At 32.9% G+C, this 20,795-nt stretch overlaps 1 protein-coding gene across 8 annotated transcripts in view; it reads right to left on the bottom strand.

Moving 5' to 3' along the window:
- The window catches only part of LOC119829305 (solute carrier family 12 member 4), a 278,428-nt gene that overhangs the window by 6,305 nt on the left and 251,328 nt on the right, over positions 1–20,795 (bottom strand). For 7 of the 8 annotated variants that reach the window (XM_038351761.1, XM_038351759.1, XM_038351760.1 and 4 more), the window contains exons 3-18: positions 9,273–9,340; positions 5,213–5,473; positions 4,828–5,013; positions 4,239–4,474; positions 4,007–4,160; positions 3,741–3,927; positions 3,493–3,649; positions 2,650–2,862; positions 2,376–2,555; positions 2,176–2,295; positions 1,866–2,059; positions 1,615–1,783; positions 1,313–1,502; positions 853–1,068; positions 664–771; positions 455–508 (exon numbers count right to left, since the gene is read on the bottom strand). In XM_038351761.1, coding sequence (XP_038207689.1) covers positions 455–508; positions 664–771; positions 853–1,068; positions 1,313–1,502; positions 1,615–1,783; positions 1,866–2,059; positions 2,176–2,295; positions 2,376–2,555; positions 2,650–2,862; positions 3,493–3,649; positions 3,741–3,927; positions 4,007–4,160; positions 4,239–4,474; positions 4,828–5,013; positions 5,213–5,473; positions 9,273–9,340 — 2,693 coding nt within the window. The remainder of the gene's footprint in view (positions 1–454; positions 509–663; positions 772–852; positions 1,069–1,312; positions 1,503–1,614; positions 1,784–1,865; positions 2,060–2,175; positions 2,296–2,375; positions 2,556–2,649; positions 2,863–3,492; positions 3,650–3,740; positions 3,928–4,006; positions 4,161–4,238; positions 4,475–4,827; positions 5,014–5,212; positions 5,474–9,272; positions 9,341–20,795) is intronic. The other variant, XM_038351765.1, reaches the window with a different exon arrangement.

Genomic DNA, 20,795 nt, shown 5'->3' with positions numbered 1-20,795 from the left:
AAAAAAATCCTTATAACATGAATAGCACTTTGAAGAAAAAATTCTTATTTAATAAATGAGATAGTTCTATTTCTAAACATTTATATTGTATAGCCATATTAACACATAGATAAAAATACATATAGACAATATACATAGAAGCAAACATTTAAAGCAGTCTGTGCGTTGCAATATTTAGAATATAAAAATCTCGAATCCATAAATGGGACTACGTGACGGTGTAAATGAAAGATGGGATAACTTCTCATAACAAGGATAGTAAAGATGATCCTAAAAGTAAGAAATATAGAGAATAAGCACATTTAAACATGTATTTACACACCCATTTGAAAAAAAAGATCATTTCAAAATCTAAATTCATTAATGACATAGAACAACTAATGATAATGTAAAATTCTAAAATGCATAATCATAAGAAGTGGCCTTGATTTAGGGTAGAAAGCGTCCATTTTACCAGAGGCAACTTCTCCTCAGCGTTTTGTTCACGATAGTCCACCAAATTTTGCATCTGTGTTAGCAGCGACAGATAAATGAGAATTAGTCGAGTGTCACAATATATAGTTATCACAGGTTCACAATTATAGCAAGTTTATGTTGGCTTTAGCTATATATAATTCGTGAATACAATGTGAGTTGAGTAATTATTGATTGTAGAATATTTACCATGCCCAAGGTTTCCTTCTTATTAAGTCTGAGTTCCCGGAGCATCTGGTTTCGTTGTTCCATCATCAGAGTTCGTTCGTATGTATAAGCGGAGATATCGCTGTCGGTCTGTTATGGAAAAATATTGATAAATCATTTACATTAGAGCAACGAGGAATCGTATTTTTTTTCACACACAAAACAACTTACCATTTCCACAACTTCAACTTCAGCTTCCAAACGTAATTGGTAAAGGAACATCTTAAGATCTTTCTTCATCTGAATCGAATTGTCTTCCATTTGGGCTACAGTGAATATACGCATTTTACAATTTTTCCATGTTCGGTGTTGTTTTAGCAGGAATGGCAACAGCATTAGCATGCCTCCATCATGGACGATCCACCATATATCAATATTACCCGAAACCTACAAAATAAGCGTATGAATATGTAATTAAAGAATAGAAATATCTGATTCAATAAGTTTTATTTTTTCTAAATAAGTTTTGCAGATATCATTTTCAAATAAAAGATTCCATTCTAAAATGAGTTCAAGAGTGATGACTGCTTAATTGGTTAATAAAAAATTGGTGGCTAATTGGTGAAACCAAATTAAAATAACATATTTTCAGAAAGTTTCTACAATAATAATGGTACTTTAAATTACATACTTTTTCAGTGGAATCGGGGAAGAAGTTAATTCCTTTGGGCACGAGCATAGCCATCCTTGCAGCAGTTACAGCTCGTACGGTATGTAAGAACACATGCCAAGTGCGATCGTCCTCAGACTGCCTCCAGCCGTATGGCCAACCAACGATGACGGTGTTCGGTTTCAGACCTCCAAGACCAGTTGTTTGGACACTAAACAAAATAATAAATTAATTTATACATTATTCAAACGTATACATTTGTTGGTTGGTTTTCATTAAAACAATATTATAAATACTATCATGTGTATGTATGAGATACTTACAAATGGCTAAGTCCATCAGCAATGCTATGAGCCACAAGAACATCAGTAAAACCTTTAACTTTTTCCTCTTCCATGCACTTTCGCAAATTCTGCTTTGCTGTTGATGCTTCTCCAGCGCGCCTTGTAAAATCTCCGCCAAGTACTGATACACACACTGCCAAACCCTTACCTAGAAATTATTTTTAGTTAGAATATATGGCGTGCCTATCTATACATTAAACAACAATCATGTAAGTTTAACAGATCCTTACCAGCTTTCAGTTGACTGGCGAAAGCGAGCATTTTCCGATACTTAGGATTAAGATCATCGTTTAATTTGGCAAGTACCAATACTTGAGGGCGCCAATTCTTGGTGTGTGGTGGACCTTCTTCAAGACGCAGCAGGGAATAACGAGCGGCAGATAGTGCCAAACCACGAAGTCCATCACCCCATTCTTTCTCGGCTCTAAATTTAAAAAAGTATTAAATTATATACCATATATAATTCAATTCAAAAACTATAATTGTAAGATTTTGTATAAATTGTAGCATTTAGTAATTTAAGATCAAGTTAAAACTTACCCACGATATTCAATGTATTTATAGATAAGCCCAGCCATACCCATCGCAATAAGAGCGTAGAACCATGACGTCATGAACATAATGGAAATGCACAACGTTAGACCGGCTAGAGATAGAGACCTGTTTGCATAAAAACAAATTCATGATACAGTTACACAATATCAAAATAAAAATCAATGTGGTCACAAAAAATTACTTACCAGTGATAGTATTTGAATCTTGGTCGCCAATTCGGCGTCTTGAGTAACGTTTGGAGAGCACACGCCAAATTGACAAATCCGTAGCACATGAGGAAGAACATAGACAGCAGTGGGGCCAAAATGTCAACATTTCCGAGCAGGATACCGCATTGGCATATGAGCATCGTGAGTAGCAGGGCTCTAGAATAATACAAATAAATTAAATTTAAGTTGTAACATCTGATATCTCGGTCAGGCTTAAATCCAATGTTTCTGATAAGTAACAAATATTTACCGAGTGGGTTCGCCTCTGCTAGACGAAACTGCGAATGGTGCAAGGAATGGAATTATTTCGTCTTTGGCAATAGCTTGGAGTAACCGCGGGGCACCCGTTAATGACTGCAAACCAGCTCCCAAAGTGGACAGGAAAGATCCAATTAGAATTACCCATTGGTTTGGCCAGGCCATGTTTGCTACTACAAGTTTCCCGCCAATAGACTGGCCGAATCTATAAAAACAATGATGATTAATAAATTTCATCAAAATCTAGATGGTTTTTTTCAAAGAAAGCACATTTTTTGGTTTTTTATTGACGTTGTATTTCATTAAATTAGAATGGTGGATAAACTCAATAAACAAATAGTTCTTGAATCGGCTTTTAAAGGATACGCGAAGTTTGGAAATACTAAGAGTGATGGTAGTCAAATAACATTAACCAACATTGACAAATGGTTGAAAGAAGTCGGAATTATAGACGGAAAGAAAGTTTCCACTACTGATACAGCTATCTTATTCCAGAGATTTAAATCTAAGACGATTGACTTCAAACAATTCATGAATTTTATTGATAGTTTAGCAAAAGAGTGCAAGTTAAATATTGATGATTTAATAGGGAAATTATCCAAAAGTGATGTTCCTGGTACATCAAGAGCGACACAAGTAGATAATTCAAATATTGTTAGTCGTATGACAGATACTACGAAGTACACGGGTTCACATAAAGAACGATTTGACAAACAAGGCAAAGGTAAAGGAAAATCCGGCAGAGAAGACACGTCTGCGAATACGGGCTACGTACAAGGATATAAACATAAAGACACGTATGATAAAAAGAAGAAATAGGCAAAAATTAACTTACTTATCACGAAGTAATAAATTATCAACAGTTCCAGCGAATAATAAAACACAGGATAAATAAACCGTAGAAGTGGTCAGAATAGCGCATATGGTTCCAATAGGTATACTTTTCTGAGCATCGGCTAAATCCCCGGACCGATTTGAACCAGCCATAATACCTGGAAAAATGTTTTGAATTAGTTTTATTGTAATAGTAAAAATATACTGACATACAAAAATTATTAAACGCCATTATTTTTATTTAAATACCAGTTACTGAAGGGAAAAATATTCCGATCAAAATTGTAAAAGTTGTCGTAAGATCAGCATATATTTGATTGTAAGTAGGGCGTTCCATTTGCTCTATATCATCAGGTTCCTTTCCATAAGCGATATATTGGCCAAGTTGTAGGAATGAATCTTGTAAATTGTCAAAGAAAACACCGCTTGCTAATCCCTGAGGATAGGAAAAAATTGAATTTGCATATAATTGTCGAAGCTATTCATTTCGTTTGTTATAACATCCAATAATTTACCTTGATACCCTGAACAATGCTGACTTCATGTGTGTGATAGTAAGGATCACAAGTACCATTGGGACAGAATATTTGTTCTAATTCGCCACCCGGATCCTTAGAGCAGTTGCTTATGTGGATGTCTTTAAGCAGTCGTTTTCCGAGAACACACATTCTATAAACAAAAGTGACACGTGTAGCTAAAAATTTATTCTAAAGATGTAAAATGCAAACAAATATTACGTATACATACTGAAGTTTGTCATTTCCATTGAAGTTCACGAAAATTCCGGCATACACAGCAGATATTGAGAGGATTACGCAAGCGAGAGCGATCGTTGCAAACTTGTTCACAAATTTGACACCGACGAACACCACCATTCCCATAATCAACAGTAATCCAGTTCCATACACTCGGAAGTTGTTATACATTGCCTCAGGATCCTTTGTGAAATCACCGAAGATTGACATCCAGGGCGCCATGTACGTCTAAATACCACATAGTGTAATTAACGATGATTATTGTTGCATTAATTTGACTGCGCACATGCATTTAGTTGCCTAATTGTATCATATTAGAGAGATTGTGGTATGTAATTATCAAGTCTAGTTGAGCAATCAATATCCACGACTGCACACTCGGCAATTAAGTGTAACGGTGACTAATGTATTTTCAGTAACAGTTAATTAAGAGAAACCAAAGCAAATTGATAAAACAGTGCTGCTTATTCGTTTTAATAATATTTAGAGTAGCATATGTAGAATCATATAACATGAGAGGAGAAAACCAACTTCGTTTGATTCTGTTGAAAAAAATTGTTCATGAGAATTAATTTTCTTACTAGGACGATTTCTACAGCACCAACGATGTACATAGCTGCAGCTAGTGTAGTCCCCGTATAGAAAAGCATTCCCACAGCACCACCACATTCAGGACCCAAAGACCTTCCGATCATGAAGTAAGACCCCCCCGCAGGTACCACGCCGTTTGTTGCAATCGCAGACATAGATATCGCAGTTAACATCGTCTGAAAATGGATCATTGGTTTAAATTTCTATAATGTCCTCATGTGCCGAAAAATTTTAGTGCGCTTTAAACACATTATTAGTAATTTATTAAAATAGTGTGTGAAATTTTAATTATATCTGACAAAAATTGTTGTTGTGTTGTTTGGCAGAGCTCGAAAATGAATATATTGCATTCTATAACAATGATTTACAACGTACCGTGCAGCAGCATGTAAGAACAATCAGGAATCCTTGTATAGCACCAGCTGTACCAACGACCCAAGTCAGACGGATGAAAAGAATAACGCCAAAAATGTTCTGGATACAGGGTAAGTAGACGCCAATAAGAGTGCCCATGCGGGCTGGGGGAGCTGGTTTTGGTGCATCAGGGTCGGCTGCAGAAGCAGTGGGTATGGTATTGGAGTAGTCAGCCAGGGAACTGAGAAATGTGGCCGCTCGGGGTCGGTCTTCAATCTCCTCCTGCAATATGAATCGTGGTTCGTGGTTTAGAAAACCCTTAAAGAACATGTTTGACACAAACTACTTTTAATGATTTATGTGTACCTTGTTTATCTTGGTGATAAAAATATACATGTATTATTAAAGATGCTTATTTCTAAAGAATTTTAATTAGTTCTAAAAGCAATAAGTAGATATTTATTATTTGTTTCGTTATTGCCACAAGATTTCTTACATTATTATAACATGTGTATTTGATAATTTATGATAAAAACTCACATTCTTATTTTAAAATTTTATCTCGAAAATTATTAATCGCATTTAAAACAAATCGTTGATATGAATATAATATATCATTTCTTATAACATCCCTGAATGACTAAAAAAGTTTTTGCCTGAAGTTGCACAATATAATATAAGATTTACATTGCTACAAAGCTATTTACAAAGATCGGATATAAAATAGGGAAATTGAATTAGGGAATAGGGAAATCTTTTGAAATTCATTTAACACTTATGACGTGAAGATAAATAGTTTAAAAAATCTTTGACATGTTCGATTCTATCAGAAGAACCTTTTTCCAAAAAAAAAAAAAAAAAAATCAATTCGACCTGCTCTCAAATGTATTTCAATTTTGGGAAGAACAAACGCCAGAGATCTGATGATTCCTAATTTTGTTGTACAAAGAAAATCTTTGAAGAACGAGCTAAGTTGTTTTATGAAGGTAGCGCTGGTTTCAATTTCCCTGTATGTAATATACACATACTTAAACAAGATTCATCCAATGCCAAGTCGAAAAGCGCTCTTCTTTTATTCAGGTGCCATTCGCAGCGTTCGTGAGAAATACGTGAGTGTATTTACTGTTGAGACTTCGCTGTTGATGAATGATTTTCTCGACAATTTCTGGTATATAATGTATCGATCGTTATTGCTGGGTTTTTGTTTATTATGTTCTGTTTTTCTAATTCGTCAACTATTGGTTTGCTTTGTTGATAACCAATAGTATGCTTGCTGTTTGTGCATATTTATTATTTTCTATGACAGTGTAGCGACACGTTTCATAATTATAACAAATTCAATGTATAATTAAATAACGTTACTCATATATTTAAGACATGATTATGTATCCCTTATTCGTTTTATAACTTTTTTTATACAATATCAATATTCAAATACAATATTTTTTAACGTCAGCATTATAGCGCATTTTTGCCGTACGTAAACGCGGAGCATAATAGACGTCTGCTATATTTTTAACACGTTCTTGATTAGCTACATGTGTTCCCGTGCAATTAGGTTTAGTTCATGTCGCCTAACGATCGCATCCAGTGTAGCTCATTACGACAGTGCTCCAGCGCTCGCCCAATTTGTAAACTCTGACCGAGTCAATAGGGCAATAGAAAATGAATGTATGCTAAATTTACTGCATAAAATACAGTTTCAACATATTTGCCTTACGGTTTATTTGCATGACGTTATTTGTACAATGAAATTAATAAATGTATGTGCATATTTTTTATTTTATTCAGCTTTGCACTAAATCTATTTGACAGGTCGGTTTGTTGGTTTAGGTTGCTTTCCATGTAAACAGAATTGGCAAGCTTGGGCTTGGCTCCGACAAGTCAGACGTAACATTGAATAGGATATGAAATAGAGATATAGACTACGTGATCTATGAGTGAAATTCACATTATAATATAAAGTTGTTATATATTTTGGACATATTTTATAAACTTTATTTACCAAGTAGGCAACTAAAACGTGACAATATATGTTAGAAATAAATAGAAAATGATGAAGAGTGTTTATATTAGTATTCAAAGGCCTTTGATGTGAATTTCAAGGGAAAAGGTCATAGTGTCAGGGAGGTTTGGGGTTATTACATTCCCATTGAGAATAAAAATAGTGTTGTTTTAATACGAGATGAGCGAGCGATCCCTTTGATCTCGCTTTGCTATAACAAAATTAAATGTAGAAAGAAATGTACTGGAATGTGTAAACCGTTTTATGTTTATTTACTCAGGCTGGGATGTACTTTCTTTCATTCTTCTACATATATGTTGATACGTGTGTACGTTGGTACGTGTGTGTTAAAAAAAAGGTGTTATATTTTACACAAAACAACAGGGTGTTAGAAGATTATTATAATACCATCAGAATTAGTATGACGCAAAGATTTAATATTATGATTATAAACCAAAAACAATAATACAAAAAAGTGTTCATCTTAGAACGACCGATATAAGTGATAACTGAAGCTAATCTCTGTCTGTGTGGGTTGCAGTAATAAAGGAGGTGATTGCCTTCCAGCGCCGTATGCGTGAGAAAAAGGGAAGCGACACAGACCAGCTTCTTTAGCGATTTTCCCTTCCATTTTTTGGGAGGTTCCACCGCTTCCACCGCTAAATCTTCTTAGCTGTCACTCCAAAATAATAAAATCAAAGGTGCGCATAAATTAATCAAGACATCGCGCATTCAAGATCGCTTGACCTCAAACGTTCCTTTTTATTGATGAAGCACTCGAGCGGCCTTCCGGCGATAGCCGACCTCCAATAGAGGGTGCTTTGACAATCTATCGAGGCCGATCGCCTCTGTAGACTATACAAACAACCGTATCAGGTAAGCGAGTGGCTTTAATTAAACTTCCGAACTGATACTCACTCTTAATTACGCTCGCCCGTAATCCAATAATGTACACTGAGTTCAGCCTCTGGCATTTTTATGTTCATTAAAACGGCAACGTTTTCATTTTCTTCACGCTTCGTGGGTCACGTAATTTTCTTGGTAAATGATAATTTTAACTTTTACAGCGGGTCGGCTTGACCGGTAACTTTTATTTAATTATTAATTAGCAACACGGCTAAAGGTCGTACCGATGAATGAAGAATTTACATCTTTTTTCAATTATAAAAGCGGTTGATGTTCATAATTTCGCATTTATATAACTTTTCTGATATAAAAAAATGTTAAAATTAAATTTACAAAAACAAAACATTTCAAAACATTTTCGGTAACGTTTATGTATAAACATGCTTCAACTAAGACTTTAAACAGAATTAACGTCAAATGTCGTAAACGGCGATGAAAAATGGGAAATAGAGTGGAAAAAGATGAGGCACATGTAAGGAATTGAAGTGCTTTGCTACGATGTCGGTTACAGCGCTACGAGTGCTACGGACGCCATGGATCGTAGCGAGCACGTAGTTTAAATCGATTTCAATAAAGCGCTCGATTTATTTCGATTCCGTCTCTAACGTAATACGTTCCTTAAATTGGCTTTCGCAAACGTTATTTGGATGCCGTCTACTTCAATATCCCTGATTACGTGATTATATCATTTTAAACGCGTGTTTTCATGATCAGAACTGAATTTATAAGCTATAAATATTATGTAAGCCTGTGTAAGGTTAAAAATGATTGCTAAAGTCATTTTGTGTTCTTTTGTAACAAATTGTGAATCCGCATTGAGTTTTGTAATTAATCAAACATTCACATTATGTTCATATCAATATTTCTTTGTAGTGAGTACAACATGCACTAAACATCAAAAAGGTTACTAAAGAAAATCATTTAGATTGCGATTAATCTATACTAGTTTTGCTTTCATTTTTGTCAAAGTAATAAATGTATATTATAAAAGAAAGTTAATTACATAAAAATATATTAAACTAGCCTTTCGCTCACGGCTTCAGCCACATAGTTAAGAAGAATATAGACTGTCTTGGGACTTCTCTCATATAGTTCCCGTTCTCGTGGGATTTTCGGGAAATATTCTACGTTTGTACAAAATTTAAAACAAATCGGTTTACGTTTACTTACGTGATACAGGTAAAGGTTTGTGTCACAGCATTTATCCTTTTCTTTCGGAAGGCCATCATCGGTGTCACCTGTAATCAGAAGGATTAGTTAATTTTATTGTCGTTAGAGTTTTTTAGGGAAATTCCTAAATTACGACCCTGAATCCCAATAATCAGTTCCTTCCCTAGCACGATGTTCTCAATGATTAATTAATAAATTTAATTAACACAATCAATATTCTTAAATAGCTGAAATCCTTTCTTTGTTTTTCAATTTAGTTTGAACAAAGTAAATTTGCAATTCATACATTTATAGTGAATATAATAATGTTGGGAGTAAGGACGAATTTGATTTTATAGAAGCTTTAATTAAACTGTAAATGGGTATGGCTATTTTAAAAATTCCAGTCAGCCTGATACGCTTGATTGCATTTCAATTTGAACTCAATTATCTCAAATTGCTTTTAAGTCGTTATAAATATTTTTCTTTTCAGTCCAATAAATACGTATTGTAAAGCTAATGTTTAAGTAAATACTCGTATTCATAATGCAATTTGCTGTTCGTAAAATAGGGCATCCTTATTTTCTTATATAGTTTCGAATATTTAATTTTCAACTGAACTGATACATGCAGGAAATATAATTTTCTCTCCTAAATGTATTTTATAATAAGAAACATTTGGCTTCAAAGCGAAACTCATTAAATACAAATTATCATTTCTGAAATGCTTTGATGAGATTTATGCTACACATTTGAACATTTCTTCAGTCAAACCGGTTTTTAAGAGCAAAATAACTGTACTACAAAAACTAAAAAACAAAATAAAGGATTAAGATATGCCTCTTTATATACTTTTAAAATGAATACAGTTAAGTCAAAAAATATATGATCGGTCTCATTATATTCAGGAGTTTATATCGATGTTCACGATAAATATAAACATGTGGAGTCTAAGTGATTTAATTTCATAAGCATATACAGTTCCATAAATATGTAAAAGTGTAATTAAACGAAGATGTATAAATAATCGCAAATAACTCACGAAGTACAGTAAGTCAATCTAAAAATACCCCCGTTATATCTTGATAAATGGAAGTTGAGAAGTGTGACCATCATGATCGATATGGGGATAGAGTTTTAAACTTGACGCAGTTGGGAGAGTTCCCTCTAAGTCGTGGGCGGGGAGTCTGGACCGCCAGTGGCCCAACATTGGTACAAGTAGGTCGTATTTATAGCAAAACTTAAGCCGCTCTGAGCCGGGCTTTGCTCTACATTTCTGAGTGTTTCTTATAAGAACAGCTGTGATATGCTAGTATAATATAATTGTTACGCGGGCATGAAGTTCAGTCACATTATATGAAAACTTGTGTTAACTTCATGACTTTTTATCGGTGAACAAATTCGTTCATAATATAGGAAGCAAATGAGAAAAAAAATATGCGTTTTTAAATTAACTTCGTATTCAAATTAGAAGCGCGTAACCCCACTAACTGATGATATATCATTATTCATTACAAAAATGGCTTATCAGTACGGGGACACACTGAATGTTTATGATTTATTACGCATAAAAATCCATTAACTTCATAATAAGGTAATAAGTTGTTTCCTTGAAAATACATATTATATTAAGCACGTCAGATGTGAACCAAGATGAATGCTATTAATCACGATCAATCTTGGGACTTACGAGCAGCCGTGAGAAACGTTAGTCATGTAGGCGTGATTATTTAGGCGCGGGTTTATTTGAATAATTCTTTTTTTTTATAGACCCATATAATATGAAGTTGCTGTTATCTTGTCCTGATGTTGTTTATGGATCTTACGTAAACAGTTTGTTAAGTATATTGATGTTTTTTTTTTATGCGAACACTACACCACAATAAGACTTCATTTGTTATTTTATTTATTCCTAAAAAATATAATAATTGTGGTTTGAAAAGGAATGAATTTTCCTTTAAATTTTGTATCGATTTTTCTTACTAGACATACGACTTGAAATCCTTGAACTCAATTTCTAAAATTAAAGTTATAATAGAAATATAAAAATTAAAGACCGTCTAACTAGGAAGTCCGAGGTAGATTTCTATTTTTCAAGTCCTGATGTATTAAGTACTGTACAAATCAATATTTAGAGAAAAAAATTCATGGACGGAAAGTGTAATAAAGTTTTTATACAATGCTGTAAAATAAAGAAAATCCGCTTTAGTCTGAACATCGGTGTTACGTCATTTGTAAACATATGAAAAACAAAAAGCAGAAAACAAATAAAAGTTGGCGCAACAATCACGAGACTTGTCCGAATGTTGCAAACAATTCTGTATAGCGAATTGCGATGACTCGACCCGAGGAAAAATTGCGAAAACCATTCCAACAGCGTGTAGTTAAAACTTTGATAATACGTTTTGAAAAAAACTTCATCGTAGTGAAGCAAATGTTGCAATGAAGAATTTATTAATGCTTAGATTTTAATATGTATTCTACAAGACAATAGCTAGGTGTCGTCCAATTTTTAATCTTATCCGTCACTTACAAAAAAGAAAAGGCATTAGTAAGATATAATATATAGACATAAGTATGTAAACAGATTGGGTTTCCATCAAACTTCTGTTTGATCCACTCAAAATGATTGCTTACAGATAATATTTTGTTCAATTTTAATATACACGCACAAATAGAGTTTTCGGGTTAAGTTTATTCATGCAGTTATTGCGAGCGAAAGCTTTATTAAATTAAGTCTAGAGCTTTATTGGATTTTAAATTTATCTATCAAAATCCTAGTTGTACAAACCAGGGTATCACGAATACATAATTTTATATTATTTCTGATGAAAGTGGAAATTTGTTATTTTATTTTGTGTAGATGAATCAATATTCAATACATTAGAGCTTAACAACGGAGCTGGTGGTCCGTCTGATGGTAAGCTGATCGCCACCATAACCATTCGCAGAGCTAAGGGCCTCTGTAAATGCGTTACCCGCTTGCGTTGCGGCGGGGAATAAGAATCGGGCCTCCCATTTACCGGTCCCCCATTTACCATACAGAATTCACGTACGGTGGGGGTGTCGAAGTGCCGAAGCGTACTCGATTCACACATGGTAAAAACGACTAATTGAAATCTTATAACTACAGTTTAAATTCTGTATGTTATCATATTTTCAAAGTGTAATAAAGTTAAATTATTGTGTAAAATTATCTCAGAAGAAACAAACCAACTTTGGTCAACATTACTTTCCGAGATGAAACGTGCATGTGAAATTTACAATTTTCTCAGTCATTAGCAGACGAGATTCATAGTAATTGCTGGTAGCTACATGCCAGAAGAAACTTTAAGTACATGTATTATGAGCAAACTTTGTTTGGCATAAGCAGAATTACCTCTGCATTTTTGAAGAAAAAAGTAATTATTTTCAGCAAAAGACAAAACCGCCTCCAATGTCTCAGAACCAAACAAAATAAGACATAAGAGACATAAGCTTTCAAATAAAAAAGAATCATAAAAATTCCCCCAGTAAAAGTTATGAGGTAACAAACACAAAAAAAACAGTTGAATTGATTACCTCCTCCTTTTTTAAATTGGTTGAAAATATCCACTTTTATTTGATTTTGCGTATAGATTTAATTGTTATAATAAAAGGTTGTTTTGCTAAATGGAAACACAATGCATCATAAATTATATAGGATTAAATCATTCACAAAAAGGTAATTAAAACATCACATATGTCTTTGTAAATTTGCATAACCTGTTAATAATTCATTCTACGTAAGCGAAGCCCCGTTACGGATGAATGGGCTAACTACCCACAAAAACTCAATTAAGCCTTGCAATTAACTGCCTTTGTGTAATGAAATGGAGGACGTATATTTTCAAATTGATAAAGTAATTTGCAGCATTATAAGTATACATATACATAACGAAAAATTATGCGATGACTTCATACATAATATATCCTAATTGAGGTTGAAAATTTCATCTGATTTAGTTATTTATAAGTATGTGGGTGTATAAAATTGTCTAAAAATCAGTTATAATAAACACAGAATATAATTTACATTATATGTGTGTCATATAATATATTTTTATTTACACATTATTTTGTATGAACACGCATTTTGTTCAGTATTGTGATATTACATGTGACTGTAAAGAACATTCAAGGCGACGTAAAATTGTGAGTTATTGCCAGCGCAGAATATCACAAAAGGAATTCTCTGATATCTCCGAAGTTACACGAGTAAAGACTCCCTTAGATCACTGTTCCGAGCTGCATGTTCACTTCGTTATAAATCGAATGGTATCTGCATAATTCACTACGCTCGCTAGTAAAGCAAGGGAGTGGATTAAGCTATGTAAGCGCTGAATATTAATACGAGATTTTAAATTATAGAACTGGAAGGTTTTTAGAGACTCTTTACACACTATGGTTTAAATTTAAATGTGAATGAAAATATTCTGTGTAGCAAAATGGTTATTAGAAGTTACAAAAACGTATCGTATTTTAAATGAGATATTTTGGTTGTGAATGCAATTTGTCTTATTAAATGAATTTATATAAGTTCGTCTCGTTAATTTTTATAGTAAGTATTTACTGACAATAATAATGTTAGACACAGATTTCTTTTGTTATTAATTTAAATAATATTAATTTATAATTTTGGGTAGCAAAGCAATTGCAATTGTCTATAAATAACTCTCACTGACATTTCAAATTTATGTTTATGTATTTACAAGGATGAAGAATTTCAGGATGCGAATACTTTTGAACTAGGAAAAGGTCAAGCTGGCATTCTCATACAAGCTCAAATGAAATTACAAGCGTTATATTGAATTTTCTTCCGCTGCGAAAGCTCACATCCTGCCAGTTCATTTACATTCATCTTGCAAATGTCACTGCGACAAAAATACATTTTTAGTTTGAATGTTTTGTAAATATGTAGCTTTTTCCATAAGTAAAGACAACAGTAAACGGTTTCGTCATATTTTACTACACTATAAAATTAGAGTGTTTATTTGATTTTACCATTACTATGAAGTTGTCTTGTGTTTTTTGAAGTGTCAATGCAATGTATAATATATTACGAGTGTAATGTCTGTGTTTGCATACATGTCTAGTTTTGGTTAATATAAACAAGAGCAACGTGCACAAAGATTTATCTAAGGAGAATTATTTTAGTAACTAAAATACCTTTACTTAATACTAATAGAAATCAAAGTTCCCTCTAAATTTTGGTGGGGCAAATTTTATGTTTCTGTACTTATTTTTTTGTATTTCTTTAAAAATTTTAAACGAAGGAACCATTTCTAAGGAAACCAAACACGATAAAATTTCGTTGTATCAATAAAATAATTTAATTCATTAGAAAGACTATGTTAGTTTATATATGTTTATGAATTAGTTTGCTTTAATATATTGTGATTAAACATAGTCTAGATCTCGTCTCTCTCTTTACGTATAACTACATAATATGGTGAGACCTTGCATAAGAAATGGCGTAGACTTCAGCGAGACTTTGCCAAGCGGTTTAAGGATTTAGTGTAAGTGATTCGGCTCTAGTCTTAAGTTAAAGTTTTCTCTCTAGTTAAAGTTTCTGAACACCTGAATCGTGTTAAAATATTGAGGCGAGTTTCTGGTACGTCGTAAATTTATCAGTCATACGAATTATTTATTTGTCCCTTGTTCGTATTATGCCTTTATTAAAATAATTGACGACGTATAAATGACGTTTTTGAATGTCGAAAATGATGTAAAAAGTATATTTTAATTTTACATATTTTTTTAAATAGGAACCAAAGAATAGAATCAATTTAAGAATAGTTGAAGTCTCTCACAATTATAAATTATATTTGAATGTTTATTTTAACTTGACTATGCCGCCTTTCAAATATTATGTTGTTACGGATTATTTTCATGCTTGAGTAAATTATGTTGTGTTCGATTTTCATAAATTTCTGGAGGCGTTCATTTTGAAGTGATTAGCAAATCTTATTTAAGGTTTGCAATAAAAATCGCCGCTTAACATCGGTACGTGTCGAACAGTCAGAAGGCTACTAATTGGGTCAACTTTCGGCTTCGGTTTCCACTAGATTTGCTCGTAAATCCGGAACAGAAGTGGCTGGCGACATTCCAAATAGTGTACCTTGTCCTAATTTAATATATCAGCTTAAAAATGTGGAATAAAGATTAACAAGATTGTTCCCTTCATTAGATTAACGGTTAATAATATCTATATGTGTAAAGGTTAATAAATATATGTGTATGTATAAATATGTTTCGAAGTAAATGGTTTTGAATCCCGTTATTAGGATAAAATAATCAATACACTAGAAAGTATAAATATATAGTAGTATATACTATATAATACTATTTATCAAGTTTAAAATTGTAAACTCTATTTATATCTAAAATCTTTCTTTTCATATGTAAAAATTTAAAGGAAAGTACCTGAATGCTGTTTTAAAGATAGCATTTATATGTAAGTTATATCATTTAAACAATTCTCTAGCTTCACTTGCGAAAGAAACGCGCATATTAACGACGTAAAGTATTCTTGATTTCAATTTTGAAATATCGTTTATTAATTTCGTAGGAACCTAACAAACATACAAGAATCTATAATAAGAGTGGAGAATTTCTAGATAGTGCTCTATCATTTTATGCTACAGACAGAAATAGATTATGAATAGATTAGGATTATGTCATATCTTACTAATATTATAAGGTTGTTGCTATTTCTATTTGATTTGGTTGTTGATATGTGGTAGTCGAGCACGCTTCGGCACGAATTGGGCTAGCTCGCACCGGGGAAGCACCACACCCCCACAGAAGACTGGTGTGAAATAGCATTCTGCTGTGTTTCGTTCGGTGAGTGGGGGAGTCGGAGGCCCATATCCTTTTCTTTCCCCTTCCCAGTCCTTTCCTTTATTCCTCTCGCAAATCCTTTCTTAATCCCTTTCCAATTTAAAGTCGGCAATCCATTTGTAGAGGCGTAAGGTCTGTAATCGACTTTACGTCTCTACAAATGTTTATGGGCGGTGGTAGCGCTTACCATCAGGCGTCCCACCAGCTCCATTGCCGACTGTGACATAAAAAAAAAGAAAAAATTACACGCTAAAACAACTTATCGGTTTTGATAATACTTGGCAGTGATATAGCTTATGTATCATAAGCTATCGAAATTCTTGCTATTGGCCGCGGGTGAAAACGCGTAGCGCCGTTTGTGTACAAAATGGTAAGAATAACTATTGTATTATTCAGTATATCACAGACACAGTCTCAGTGCACAAGGGATTTACTAAATCTTTCACTTTTCACTAGTAAACAGGAAACACAAAGCTGTATCGTGAAGACCTATTCAATTATGAAAATATTAGAAAACATCTTTTTTACTTTATTTAAGAAGAAAAGTGATAACAAACAGCGCTTAGAAAATTCTCATCTACATGTCTTTTATGTTTTTTTATTAGTGTTAAGTTTGTGTTCTAACAAATGGATGTACGTTATCTGAATATTATGGTAAAATAAACAAAAGTAAATGTTAAAGAGAATAGTTATTTTTTAACTGATATAAGATTGGATGTTGTATAACAAATTAATGTACAAATTTTACAAATTTTAGAAAAACAAACCCAACATGCAACTGTTTGATTATATTTAAGCACCGTCAGCGAGTACGTAGTGTTAAAGTTCTTAGAAATGAATCAACCGAAACAATACAGCTATACAGTTTAGGTTAAAATACTTTTGAAACTTGATTTATCGAGTTCGCATTTAATGTTCTTTTTTCCCGGACAAATGGTCGCCAGGCGAGGAAATAGAGCAAATAATCTCGCTCGCAACGGAGTCACTTTATGTGAAATAAAATTGCTTAGAGGAATTAATTGGTGCTTAGTTGAAGTGGAATTACGTGTTTTGGTCTTTTACTGACTTATATAGTAGAAGATGTCCAATTAACAGGGTTTGTAAAGCCAGACTACGTTGCAATCAAAACCATTCATTACCATTTGAAATTAATTTATTCATGAGGTCCGCCTAAGTAAACCAATAGAACAAAAAGCACAGCCGACTTTATGCGGCATTGCACAGGAATTAATTGGTGTCCAGCCAAAGCAATTCGGCGTTGAGGACGTCCGATATTCAATTCACAGTGAGTGCTATCTCACAAAGGGATTTTGAATAAACGAATCAAACCCAATTCCATACAATCGCGTTCACACGAAATTGGAATAAAGGCATTTAATCCTGTCCTCTCTGAGCTTCGTACGTACCCTGATGATATGAATATTAAAGTTTTTCGTTTAGTTTTTACCTGCAATAATACAGGAAAAAGGACTGTCAGATAGGTATTCAAATGGAAAACGAAGTGTATTTAAAAATTATTCTGTATCTGAATAGTAACTTGTTATGTTATTTATTTATTTAAAAGAGCTAGTGGACGCCCAGTGTTCAAAATTCAGCCGTAACCATAAACAAAGGATACAATATGTATGTACACAAACGTGTGTCAAATGCATGAAAACACATTACTATGGTTTTTTGTATTAATAAGCAGCACTCCTCTATTTTAACTATCAGAGTAAAAATTTAAATGTTTCCTTTAAAATGTTTCCGTTAAAATTTAAATGTCTCCTTCAGGTGTTTTAGTCATTTTTAATTTTTAATTAAAAATGACTAAAACACCTGAAGGAGACATGAGTATCTAGACCACAGATTAAAAACAGTGTTCAGCATAAATGAAATATAAATAAAAACTTATTTACGACAGTTTTGAGATATAATAAACAGAAACAATAAATATCATACTACGGTAGTTACTTTCATACCATTAAATACAGATGTTTGTAATGTGGATCGATGTTGATTTTCCTCATACGAGAAAAATATATTCAGGCAGAATAAGCTGGTCACGTAAATAGGATAACGTATGTAATTGGATGTTTATTATATTGTTTTAGGAGCCGGAATGAACGATGAAATGTTGAACGGGTTCAGGAAGAAGTGATTTATTTTACTTCATTATTTATTTATGGTTTTAATTAATGGAGAAAAGTTTAATTTTTTTAATCATTCGTAATTGGTTTTATAAAAAAAACCTTTACGAAATACAGATTATTTATTAATATTAACAGCAATGAAGATGTGAAGATAAAACATTTAAGCAGCAAATTCTCAAAAATATTTTCTCCTAACTTGAATATTTACGTTCTATCTAAGTTACTTGTGCATTCCTAAATATGGATAGTAAGAATATACGCGAAAACAGAATACACACAAATTTATATCTAAATTACATGTACACAAGAGAATTGTAAGAAATATTTCACCACGACCAATTTTTGTATTGACAGAAGCAAAGGTCTGGCGCATTCAATTTTAAATGACTTCTTGAAACCTCAGCCGGTACTTAAATATTCATATGAGAGCTTAAGCACTGAGTGGAGCTTACCCAACTGCCAGCTAATGGTTACCTACATTAAAATGTAACAATAGTTTTAAGTACCCGTGTGCTTTTGTATAAAATTCTGCCTTTTATCATTCATGTGTATACTTAGACGGTTTTAGGTGTAGATGTAGAAGTCATATTGCGTAAACATAAAGAAATGTTTATGTAGGTTTTTGTTTTAATTTCTATGTTATTTATTGTAAAAGTCTTTGTGGCAGTTTCGATAAAATATGCATAATATATTAATATTAAATTACAAAAAAAAAACAAAAAATGTACCAAATATAGATTCTTAATTAAAATTCTTTCAATGTTGGATGTTAACATAATCCACCACGGACAAAGACGAAGAGGACTGCAACTTAAACATAAAATAGATAGGCTTAAATAAATTAGTCATTTCGTATATTGGAAAGACTGGGAAAGGTGAGACTGAATATTTTTTTGAAATTTTAAGCTACTTTGTGCTACTACTTTTGAACAACAGTTATCAAAGCGAATTTATAATTTCATTTATATCCAGTTTCGTGTCTCCAACCAGCCCTCGAGGAATCATTATATCAATTCTTAAAAATAACAAACGTACACGTTTCTGTATAGTTTACAAAGCTAGAGTAACAAAGTGACGGATGAAATGTTTCTTGCTCACAGTCCTTTGTTGTGCATCGCTACTCTGTCAAGCTAAGGCTCTTTGTGTCGTTTGATGAATGTGCTACGGGGGTGACGCGACAAAAAATATCAAATTATAGCTTGACCGGGTGTCTAGCTGATATTGTGTCCTAGCATTGCCCTGTTTTCGAAATAGGAACTCTATGTATTGACGATCACCTGCGAACCGTTTACACGTGTCGCAATGAAGCATAAATTCGACAAATCTGCTTTGTATTACAAATAAACAATGATTGCGATACGTGCACTGAATACGCTTACATAAACAAAGATATCCTTGCGTATAAATATACTGTTATATGTGAAATACGAAGCATAACCTTATTCTCAGGATATGTGGATTTTATCCCATGTTCTGTAGAGTATTTTCTCCATTAGAGCTCGGGTTCAATTCGCAATTTTGATAGTTTTGTTGTTAATCCTGATAACTAATCATAAATATATATACGTTTAATATTCATCTATTTAATTTTGTGTGCTTTACTTGCCCTTCACACTATCATATGATAACTTTTTATGAATTAAAACGTAAACGTTTTCATAACAATTACATTTCCAAATGCAAAGAATTCAGCGGATTTAAGTCTATGGTAGTGATTTTATTGCGTCGATGCTCGAATTAAAAACATAGAACATTAAGTTACTTAAGAACGACATTCTCATTTTTCCTCTACTACGGCATTTATTTTTCCACTCGTTGAACATAATCTGTTTGACGTCAGAATAGAATCTAAAGACAATCTGTCTATTATGAACACGCTTATCTACATAATGTTATGTACATAACACATTGTATAGAGGTATATTACTATTGTTTACCTATCGACAATGTGCTATACATTAATTCGTTTTTTTAATTAGAGACTTTAACCTCATGACACATAATTTTATAATGCTGTAAATAGACTACACACTATCTTCAAAAGCGATATTTACATCTTATTTCTATTATATTTAAAATATATGAACGACGTTTTCTAGAATATACGAGCGCAAGAGACTATTTAAGAAAATGCAAAACGAGTTTTGTATTGCGTTATGTATTCCTAAGATTAAACAAATTCCATTTAGTTTAACAGCTTTATTCGTTTGTTTTGTAAAGTACTTCGAATACTGCAATTTAGTTAAGTTTAATTCATTCTGAAAATTCTAGTGAAATGTATTTTAAAACTTCTCCGTTTATTCGTTTAAGCGAGATACTGAAAATCAATTTTCTTGTTGACGCTGCTGGTCTAAGACGACAAGGTAATTCAATTCAATGCAATTTTTAAATTCTTGCATGGTGATACAGTAATTTATTTATTTTTGGTTTTGGACAAGGATGTTTCAATGGGTATCTTTTATCTTTGCAGTGTACCTCTTACATACAACTATACCATAGGCGAGGTGCCTTTGCACCGGGTGACACAAATAACGGATTTAGGGGTCTGTTT

The sequence above is a fragment of the Zerene cesonia genome, chromosome 10 (assembly GCF_012273895.1).
Source record: "Zerene cesonia ecotype Mississippi chromosome 10, Zerene_cesonia_1.1, whole genome shotgun sequence".
Lineage (NCBI taxonomy): Eukaryota > Metazoa > Arthropoda > Insecta > Lepidoptera > Pieridae > Zerene > Zerene cesonia.
The sequence above is the reverse complement of the archived record's forward strand: the minus strand, read 5'-3'. Positions and strand labels throughout refer to the sequence as shown.